The sequence below is a fragment of the Hipposideros armiger genome, unplaced genomic scaffold (assembly GCF_001890085.2).
Source record: "Hipposideros armiger isolate ML-2016 unplaced genomic scaffold, ASM189008v1 scaffold_143, whole genome shotgun sequence".
Classification (NCBI taxonomy): domain Eukaryota; kingdom Metazoa; phylum Chordata; class Mammalia; order Chiroptera; family Hipposideridae; genus Hipposideros; species Hipposideros armiger.
The window spans coordinates 3,155,815-3,166,034 of record NW_017731493.1 but is presented as its reverse complement, the minus strand read 5'-3'; the positions used below and the strand labels follow the sequence as shown (position 1 = coordinate 3,166,034).

The 10,220-nt window shown below is 40.9% G+C and overlaps 1 protein-coding gene across 2 annotated transcripts in view; it reads right to left on the bottom strand.

The window, feature by feature from the left end:
- Window positions 1-919: 919 nt before the first annotated feature.
- Window positions 920-10,220, bottom strand: part of AGR2 (anterior gradient 2, protein disulphide isomerase family member) — a 12,235-nt gene continuing 2,934 nt past the window's right edge. For both annotated transcript variants that reach the window (XM_019650609.1, XM_019650608.1), the window contains exons 2-8: window positions 9,978-10,123; window positions 9,669-9,732; window positions 9,506-9,558; window positions 8,028-8,101; window positions 4,828-4,891; window positions 2,467-2,550; window positions 920-1,208 (exon numbers count right to left, since the gene is read on the bottom strand). In XM_019650609.1, the coding sequence (XP_019506154.1) occupies window positions 1,159-1,208; window positions 2,467-2,550; window positions 4,828-4,891; window positions 8,028-8,101; window positions 9,506-9,558; window positions 9,669-9,732; window positions 9,978-10,116 (528 nt within the window). In that variant the 5' untranslated portion in view covers window positions 10,117-10,123 and the 3' untranslated portion in view covers window positions 920-1,158. The remainder of the gene's footprint in view (window positions 1,209-2,466; window positions 2,551-4,827; window positions 4,892-8,027; window positions 8,102-9,505; window positions 9,559-9,668; window positions 9,733-9,977; window positions 10,124-10,220) is intronic.

The window sequence follows — 10,220 nt, the reverse complement described above, 5'->3', positions numbered from 1 at the left end:
GAAAAGTTAATGATGCCAAAGGATCTATCCAGAAAAGGATCTATCTAAAAAACAAGTTATTCAAGACAAGCAAGAAATCAATACGCAGAGTATTGTACAGACCACCACAGCCATTCAGGGGCTAATGCAGCCAGTGGGGGCTGGGTAATGAAAGAATTCCATATAATCGTGAATGTGAAATTACTCAATATGTGGTGAAGAAATTGAGTTCTAATTTTTGTTAGACAGACTAAAGAGTTCAAGTAGCTAAAGCCACTCCCCTATCTGATGCTGTGCCCTCTCAACTTTTCCAAAGATAAGTAATGACCTCTGATCTCCACCCAGCTGACAGGATATCACTGCCCTTTGCTCTTCTCCAGTCACATTTTAATGAAGGTGGGAACAATTCAACTGAATTTATCCTAGGCCAGGACTCTCAAACCTTGAGAGACGAAATGTAAGACTGAATCTCAGGATTTCGTTAGTGTATGTTCATGAGCGCTGATGTTCTTTGAATGACCTTTTCACAAAATGAGTCTTCTGCAGGGAGACGCTACCTGCCAGAGCTTTTCTCTGAGAGTGTTCAGCTGGGCAAAATCTAACTAAAATGGAATTACTAAGTTAAGGTATGGACATACATCGGAGTTTTAGGCCAGGGTAGGGAGGGTACCTGATTTTCTCGTGATGCCATTGTACCTATTCTTTCACACTAAAGCATATTCTGTTTGAAACGGCCGTTGATAAAGCCAATATCTTTTAGTCACCCAGTGAAAAACTATAGTGACGTGCTATGAGAACTTCATCTTTGGTCTTCATTGCTTGAACTAGTTTTGGCTTGTCCCCTCTTTGAACATTTTGTGTGTCCAAAAGTCCTTTTTGGTGAATGAACCAAATAGGTTTTCTGTGAAAGACCAAGTTGGGAGGGAAAAAAGGTAACAGTTTGAACACCCTCAAAAGGATTTATTTTTTTAAAAAGTATGGCTCACTATGGTAGTATACAATGTTGTTTTCATGTATGCATACTTGAAACCAAATTAAAAAAAATAGCTGTTGTAACATTAAACCATCATCCAGCATGTCCACCAGTGTCTGCTTTCTCCAGAGTCTTCTGAAATGGCCTCTGGCTCCAAGTCGCAAGGCCTCACACAGAGGGAAGCGCTTGCACATTTTGTTTTTGCTCTACAATTCAGTCTTCAGCAACTTGAGAGCTTTCTTCATGTTGTCGAGCACTAATGGGGGAGGGGGGGAGTTATGAATCAAGACGTCACCAGAAATTATACTAACAGATGTAGTAAACCCCGAAACTTGGAGACTCTATTGTTTAATGGGGTGCTATTTTATCAGAGGGTGAATAGTTAGTAATCTTATTGTAATTTTTTTCTAAAATTATGTGAAATGGGTTCTGTTATAATTCAGTTCTTTTCCAGTATTTATTAACTGCCTTTTCTGCAAGGCACTATGATATTGCCTGTGCAGGGTACCTACTTTTAAGGAGGCCAAAGTCTTATTAAGATACTGTACATGGTGTTATCTTGAGAATGGTCAATACTTGGACTGTGCTTCCCCTGGTCTTCCTAGCACCCATCTGAGGCATTTCTAGTGGACCATGGTTATCTTTCTGCCCCCAAGACGCAGCCTCAAAATCCTTCCCAACATAATGTTCTAGGCCAGTGCCCCTCAATGGGAATTCCTGTGATGATGAAACATTCTGTGCCTTGGAATACTTGCCTTGATTACTTGAAATGTGGTTAGTGTGACTCTGGAACTGAATTTTAAATTGTAAGTGATGTTAATTTAATAGCAAAGAGCTACATGTGGCTAATGGCTAATATGCTGGTCAGTGCAGTTCTAGGAGCCACTAGTCATTGAGCAAAATTGGTTCTTTGGACAAAACCCACTTTTCTTCCCAAAAGGACTAATTAACCCAAAGACAAGTACTAGGTACAGTCTCCCATCCAAGTACCTCATCTGCCTTGAGTCCCTACACCTCTCCCCCGCAACCCCCCATTTGTTTTTCTTTCCATTTTATGGCAACCCCAGGAGAAGTATCTTGGCAACTATTTGCAGCCATTTTTACTACTAATCTTTAAAAGTGAACTTGATTTTAACTTCAACAAGGTGGACTAAATTATTTCACTTTCATTATTTGGGAAAAAAATATTTAACAAAGCATGTAGATTACTACAACTATTGTAGTAAATTCTGTGGTAGAAGGAATTGTATGTTAGTGTGCCTAAGAGAAAACCTGAAAAGCAGGTAAGACCGTCATTTCCAGAAAAAGAGACTTAATCTAAATAATTCATCTTCAATTGAAATTTAAAGAAAAATGAGATCCAAGTGAATGTGATTTACCCGAGGACGACACTAGTTAGGGGTCATGTGATCCTCTGGCATCCCTGAGCAGGGCTTTCCCTGCCTTCGCCGTAGTCACGTGGCCTCTATTCCCAGCACAGCGCAATGGACCTGTTCAGAGGAGGTAACACTTACGTAGAGTTGCGTCTGAAGGTTCATACGCATAGAGACGATTTGAGTATCTTCCAGTGATGTCGGCTCTAACTGTCAGGGATGGGTCTACAAAGAAAAGCAAAAGGGATTGGAGTGGTATGTTTCCAGGTAACCTCTTGCTCGATGAAGCTCACGTATCTCACCATGTCCTATGAAAGGAACACAGCGTGTGTCTGGCCGGATGGCCTTCTACTCCATCTGCTCTGCAACCCGGCCTCCGGCAGTCAGGACCCAAAGGGCAAGCTGGGAGTGGACAACAGCTGGGCGTGGTTATTTGTGGAAGAGGTTATAAACCCTGCTGCCCTATCTATAGCAACCTGAAAACAGGATGATATATCTTGGCGGGGTGGTGTTTTGGTATGATTGAAAATATTGGTATTCTCTACTATGGAGTATTTTCAACTTTTGAAATGATATGTTGTAACTGAAATGTGTTACCAAGAGCAACCTAGGTCATTTCCAACCCACATCCAATGCTAGTGTTCACCCCCCCCCCCCACCAGTGGTTTCTTTTCTTTTGTTTTAATGAATAAAAGAATGTAAGCCCTTAAGCTCAGCAAAGGTCAAATAAACATGTAGTGCCCCTTTTTATTTTTTACTTATTGTTAACTTGTTGCATTTTGAAAATAGATTTAGGAGTCATCCTTTATGTGTTGCTTAAATCTGTTTTTTTCGTGTTTTATGTTTAACTTGAAGTTATCAAGGGGACAGAAAGGTATATTTAAAATAAAATGTATCCAAAAGGGAGGGAGGTAATACTGGGATACACAGAGGCCTAGAAACCGTCCCTTGTGATTGGAGGTCCATGTCCTGAAATCTAGGTGAAGTGGATGCGTGACAAGCACCTGCATGTTTGCAGTCTGTCACCGGTGTTTGGACAGTCTCTGCTATTTGAGAATATTGGACTGGGCCCAACATAAATTACAAGAAGCAGACGTTCTTCTGGTCAACAAAGACTTAAGACCTGCTATTGCAGAGGATACCGACACCTGGTCTTGGTAGTAAATTAGCATAACACCCAACCATTGGTTCACGCCCTGACTGGAATCACCTGGAGAGCTTTAAAAAGTACTCCAGCCTGCATCCCACCCACAGAGATTCTGATTTAATTGGTTTGAGGCGTGGCCCGGGCAGCTTGACTTTAAAAATCTTCCAGGTGATTCTAATGCGCAGGCAGCAGGAGAACTGCTGAGCTGGAGAGAAGCTGCCTCCGAGTTGGAGTTGGTTCTTATGCCTGAAGGGACTCAATGTGGGTTAACATGCCCTTAGACGGGAATCCTGTGAACACAAGTCCTGCACAAGGTAAGACTGGATGACCTAGTAAGTCCCTTTCAATTTCACGGGTTCTAAATTTTCTAAATCCTAACAAACCCAAATCTATGAAGCTCTAGTTCGGCCGTTCTTTTCTTCCTTCACCTTTTTTCTCCGTTTTGTACATTTAATATGAACTCGGAGGAATTACAGAGGCGAGCCGCTTGATTAGCGTGAGCTCTTTTCCCCGTGATGGATTTAATTATGTATGGACTGTCTTTAAATCAGTGTGATTTTGTTTAAAGCCAAACTCAATTTGTTCAGTCATTTAAGAAATACTTGAGCCTACCACAGGGTAAGGCTGAAAATACCGATGGTGAGCAGAAACAGATACAGTTCCTCCCCCCATGGAGCTTAGAGCCCTGTGGGGGAAAGTATTTATTAAACAATCACCCAATAAATGTAAAATTATAACTGAGGAAAGTACGACCATTGAAAGAAACATTGAGCCACAAAAGCACATAGTGGGGCTTTGGCCAGGTCAGTGAAAGACCGATGACTGCGGAGTTAACGAGGTGCCATGAAGTTGCAAATGGGGGAGCAGGAAAAGCTTTTCAGCAGAGGCAACAGCATATGAAAAGCACCAGTGGCAGGAACGAACATAGCTACTTTGATTTGTTTTCAACTCGTATTCCTAACTCTCCTAAAATAAGTATCAGCAATGTCAGAAAGAAAAACCCAACAAATTGAAAGTTTGCCTGATTAAACATACGTATTTATAGTCCTGATGTATTTAGGAAAATGATTAATACTTTTACACACTTCACAGGGTGCCTCCTTCTCAGATGTATTTCTGGGAGAAGATGAAAAGTTGAAATTAGCATATGAGAAAAAAAATGTCGTCTGTGGAAACAGCTAGAAGACCACATTTTCTAATGAAAATATTTTGTGAAAACTAAAGGAATGTTATGCCTCTCACTAGAGCTTTGTGGTGGCAGTCGTGAAGTGGCAGATAAAGGTGGGGAAAGACAGGAAGAGATACAGCAGCACTTGTGTAATTTTCAGTGTGTTTCTTTTCATTGTTCTACTTACCAACAAACATAATCCTGGGGACATATTGGCCATCAGGAGAAAGGTGTTTGTCAGTTGTTTCATACTAAGATTAAAAAAAAAAAAGAAAAGCAGCTTTTAGTTGGTTTACTCTGTAGTTATTTTCAAACTTGTTAATACAAAAATGTGTCCATTACTGAGCTAGGCATCTTAAGCTACTGTAAGGCACACCTCTTCCGCAAAGAGTTTATAATATAGATGGAGAAACAAGTTATATGCAGGCAATAATAACTTAGTGCAGAATGTGATGCAGAACAGGAAGTAAAGAGGTGAATGTGTGTGATACAGCAAAAAAGTTCAAGAAGGAAGAATTTGGAAGGAGTGGTACTATAACTTCTTTGGGGAAGACATCTTGTATGAGGTAGGAGGAAATTAATGAAAAAAGCAAAAGTAATTTTTGGAGAAATGACAGAAACAGGACTATCTTAAGCAATCATCTATCATCCACTTATCAAATTTTTATTTACGAGTGTATTTAGCAATGCACAGCACTTATTTCTCATAGGTGCACAGTCTATTGGTAGCTACAGGTAGGAAAATGAATCCTGGGGATCCAGTGGCTGCACTGTTATGGAGGATATGCAGATGCCATGGGTCCCCAGAGCAGAACATGTAACCGAGTATGCAGGCGTGATAAGGACTTTATGAAATCGGTAAGGAGGAATCTTAAAAAGTGAATAGAAGTCAGTTACATGGAAAAGGAGATCACTCCAGGCAGAGGGGAGAGATTGTGCAAAGGAGAAATGCATAGCACTGTTCTGATATGACCCAGTGTTTGGAAAGGGCTAAAATATTGGGATGCATGAGGTGGTGGTGAGAGAAGATGCCGGAGAGCTGCTTCAGGGGCCAGCTCATGCGTGACGCACACCACACCAGTGTTTGCATTTGTTCATAAATAGATAAGAACCAATGGAGGGATGTTAGAAGAGGCACCATGGTCTCAATTTGGTCCTCAGAGTGATTATCTTGATGGCCATGTAGGATTAGATGGGATTTATCTGGTAGGCAGGAAGCCATTTAGTAATACTGATGTAAGCTAGGCAAAAGTGAACAATTTTTAGCAAAGTGATGGTCCTCAGTTTACAGAGAAGTGACCAATAACAAAAATATTTAAAAATTAGAACCATGGGAGGGCCAGCCGAGTGGCTCAGTTGGTTAAGAGCTCGCTCAAGAGTTTGAGCTCTGAGCAACAGCGGTTTGAGTCCAGCCCGAGCNGATCGTCAGTGCGCTGCTTTCTGCTGGGAGGCTGGTGCAGTATTAAGGGCACGGGCCACAAAGATGGCACCTGGGCTTGAAGCCTGGCTACTAGCTGAAGAATGTTCGGTGAATTTCGAAATCTCTCTATAGTTCAGCTTTCTCATGGGTCAACTATGGATGAAGTAGTAGCTGCTGCAGAAGGTATTTTAAAAAAACACGTGTGTTAACACCGGTAATGTTCTAAGAACAGTGTCTGGAACACAATAAGGCCTCTGCAAATGTTACGCGTTGTCCCGAGCAACCAACTCACCCTCCTCCTCCTTTCCTAGCCACTACTTTTCTCCAGTTATACTGTCTTGATTGACAACTGATACATAAACAAATCACACAACTCCTTGGTCCCTTAAGAACAATCTGGAGACTTTGAAGAGATGACTCTGTGAAGGGGTCCGGTAAGCCCTGGAGAAAAGTTTTTAACCCCTCAAATTGTTAAGTGTGACAGAGATTTCTAGATTACTTGGCTTCTAGAATTTAACTTCTATGGATGTCACTTCATAGTCTTTCAATCTATCTTTCTTTATAGCAAGTATTTTAGTAATTAAAAAGAATCCAAAGCAAGAATATGCGTATGTGTGTGTGTCTATGAATTAGTAATAACTTGTGTGCTTTCAAGTCATTTGTAAATTAGAAGTTAATTGTTACCTCTGTCTCACCTGCATCTGTACAAGATTTTTAAAGAGTGTTTCTACAGCCTTAGAATCTATAATATATGACATAAAAAACAACTAAAAATGTTTGATTTGTTCAGAAGTCCTGGTACTACTATTGTAGGCCTGTCCATTTGCACATTGCATCTATACATGAGAATTACTAAACCACCTTTCTATGAATGAGTTGATTCAATGATGCTAAAATAATAATTAATCTTTTGTTGTGGTGCAGCTGCTACCAAATAAAATTTGGTCCAGAGTTTACATAAGGGAACATAATGGTTGGGGGAGGACAAAACGCAAAAAGTAGTTGACAAAAATTGGGCAAATTTTTGGTCTACTATGAGAAGTTGTNAGGTGAGTCCAATCAAGAAGGGCACTTTCAGTGAAATAGGGAACAGAGAAAGAAGAGCTCATAGAAAAGCCTAGATAAAGCTGATAAATTCAGTGTTGAGTTAAATAAGCCAATGATGGGATATCTGGAGCATGGTTATATATACAAGTTGGAAGTTGGCATGTTTGTGTAAGATGTGGGAATTATTAATTCAAGGCAGATGTAGATGAGATCCAGGGAGGATATAAAATGTCAATACATAAAAAGAGGAGTAGGTTAAGTAGAGATTCACCAAGTCACTAATATTAAGGAGTAGGAGGAAAATGAGCCTGTGGAAGGGAGGTGAGGACGAATGATTGGTGTAGATGCTCTTTGAAGAAGCCAACCTGTCAACCTGTGAAGATCATGAGAGAGAGGGCTGGGAGTGGGGGCAGTGGGCGGGGGGACTGACCCAGGGGTGATAGTCGAGTAAGGCTGAAAGCTTGAACATCAGGAGAGGTGGTGATGGTGAAGTCAGTGGGAATTCATGAGGCTAAATCACAATGGCATGATTAGATTTGGAGTGCCGGAGAGCTGTCTCTTCCAGAAAGAGGGGAGACAAGGACTGTGAATGGACATAAAGGAGCCAGGACTGCAGGAAGGGGCACAGGAAGTAATTCGCAAAGTACAGAAACCTTCCAATTCTGACAGCAACAAAAAGCATCCCAGCCACAGGAGAGTCCTTTTCAGACCACCTAAATTAACTACTAAATAAAAACATTAACATGAGACATAGGTTATTAATAAAGTATCATTTTTCTCTCCAGGCTTTGAGGTGAGATATTTGGAACAGATATATACCAGTTCATGCAGTATAATTAGGACAGATGGGAAACAATGAATCATTCCTTTTAAATAATGAGCCCTGGAGAGATGTCAGTGAGGATGAAAAGTAAACTTACAACTAGATTGAGGAGGACAAACTGGTCTGCCAATTTCTGGATTTCTTTGTTTTCAGCAAACACTTTCTTTAGAGCTATAATATAAGGAAAAATCATTAAGCATCCATCTCCTCACCAGTTAAAATCATCGTTCTCTGTTATATTTTAAGTTGAACTGTATTTTTAACACAATATTCAATTTTGCCCTTTCGGCCAATGACTAGGTAAGCGATGTCTAGGCCATTGACTGCCTTTGCTTCTTGCCATTCACTCATCCGTTCATCCATCCGTCTGTCCATTCATTCATTTATGTTTTCAGTCCATATATATTGAGTGGCTACTCTGTGGTAGGCACCGTTGTGTGCACTGGGGCTAGAGCAGTGGAAAAAAAATGTAATGCGCTTTCTTCGTAGAGCTCAAATGCTTGTGTGGGAGACAGACCATACACAAGTAAACAAATATGTATCTGATAATTTCAGGTGGAGGTATGTACTTAGAAGAAAAAAATAAAGCTAAGCAAGAGGTTTAAGAGATACACAGTGTTCAGGGTAGTAGACGGTAGACTTCTCGGAGGAGGTGACATTGAAGTGAGAGAGTGATCCATTGAGATTTTGGGGGTGTGTCACGCTAGGCAGAGGGGACTGTAAGGGCTGTAGTCCTGAGGCAGAAATGAGCTCAGATGTTTGAAGAAAAGCACAGAGGACAAGCTAGATGGAGTAGAGATAAAAAAACAACAAGGGGGAAGTGGTAAGAAAGGAAGGAACCAGAGGCCAGATCATGGCCGGCTGGGCTTGTAGGCCATGGCCAGGGATTTGGATGCAGTTTTACCTGTGATGAGAAGCCTCTAGAGCACATGAATGAAAGGACCTGATTTATGGTTCACAGCCTGATTGTGGCTTCTGTATGGAGAACTGACTGTGGTGACCAGTTAGTTAGGTGGCTGTTCAGGTGTTCTAGACAAGATGTGGTCTTGGTTTGGACCAGGGCAATAGCAATGAGACAATGACAACAGGAAGTGCTTGGATTTGAGCAGGACCTACATAATATACGGAGCCCAGTGCAAAATAAAAACATGGAGCCGCTTGTTCAAAAATTATAAAGAATTTGAAGGCAGCGACAACAGAACTTGAAACAGCATGGGGACATTCTAAGAACTGGTTCCCGTGTGACTGCACGGGTTGCAAGCTCATGAAGGTGGTGCTGGCTTTAGGATATGTTTTGTAGGTAAAGCCAACGGCATTTGCTGATGCACTGGGTGTGGAATATAAGAGAAAGCATCTTTGCCAAAGATGAATCCTAGGGCTTATTTTTTTCAAAATATGCACCAATGGTTAACACAAAACATGGAACTATTTGAAGTTACTTTAAAATATCTTTTTACTACATGAAATCTTATGTTTTATTCAACTGTGCTAGGAACTAAGGATATAAAGATAATGACCTGAACGTTGGCCCTAAAGCTAGAAGCATATAAAGGAAATTATACTTAGAAGAATTACCTTGACTGTGTGGACATTCATCCAAGTGATGAATTATCATCAGGGGTTTGTTGCTTTAAGAGAAAGACATTGGATAATTTTTAATGAGTAGGGTTTCATGTACAGCTGAATACCACTAGATGGTGCTCTCGAGAGCTTTGAGCTCTGTGACCCTTGTCTTTACCTTGTCTTAGATTTGAATAAAGCTTCTTCATATGTCTGAGTCCAGATAAGCTGATCGCCCCAACCTAGAACAAAATAAACCAGTGTATTTAAAGCTATCAGAATTTCAGATCCAAAGCTATTGAAAAGCAATGGTAAAGACTGGGATAAATATATACTTGATACTACAGGAGAAAAACCTTTACAGAAAGTAGAAATAATTATACATTTTGATAAATCTAGAAGGAACACATACAAAAATATGTTCAGCACACAAGTCTCAGTTTCCCAATGTAGTAGCGTTGGAGGCCCATGAGAAGCTGGATCCTACCTCTGGAGAGGGTCTGGGGCAGTTTGGGGCCAGAGTTCTTTGTGTCCTTCTTAGCGCCTGGTTTGACTGGGGTGTCTTTAGCCAGAGTGTAGGAGAGGGCCACGAGGAGCAAGAATGTTGACACTGAAACCTTCTCCATGGCTAACCTGACATGGAAAACAAGCAAAAAGTCAAAAGGGAATTAGCAGTCTCCAAAGCCTTCAGGCTGCATCACAACCATGGGATACAACAGAAATGGAGGCT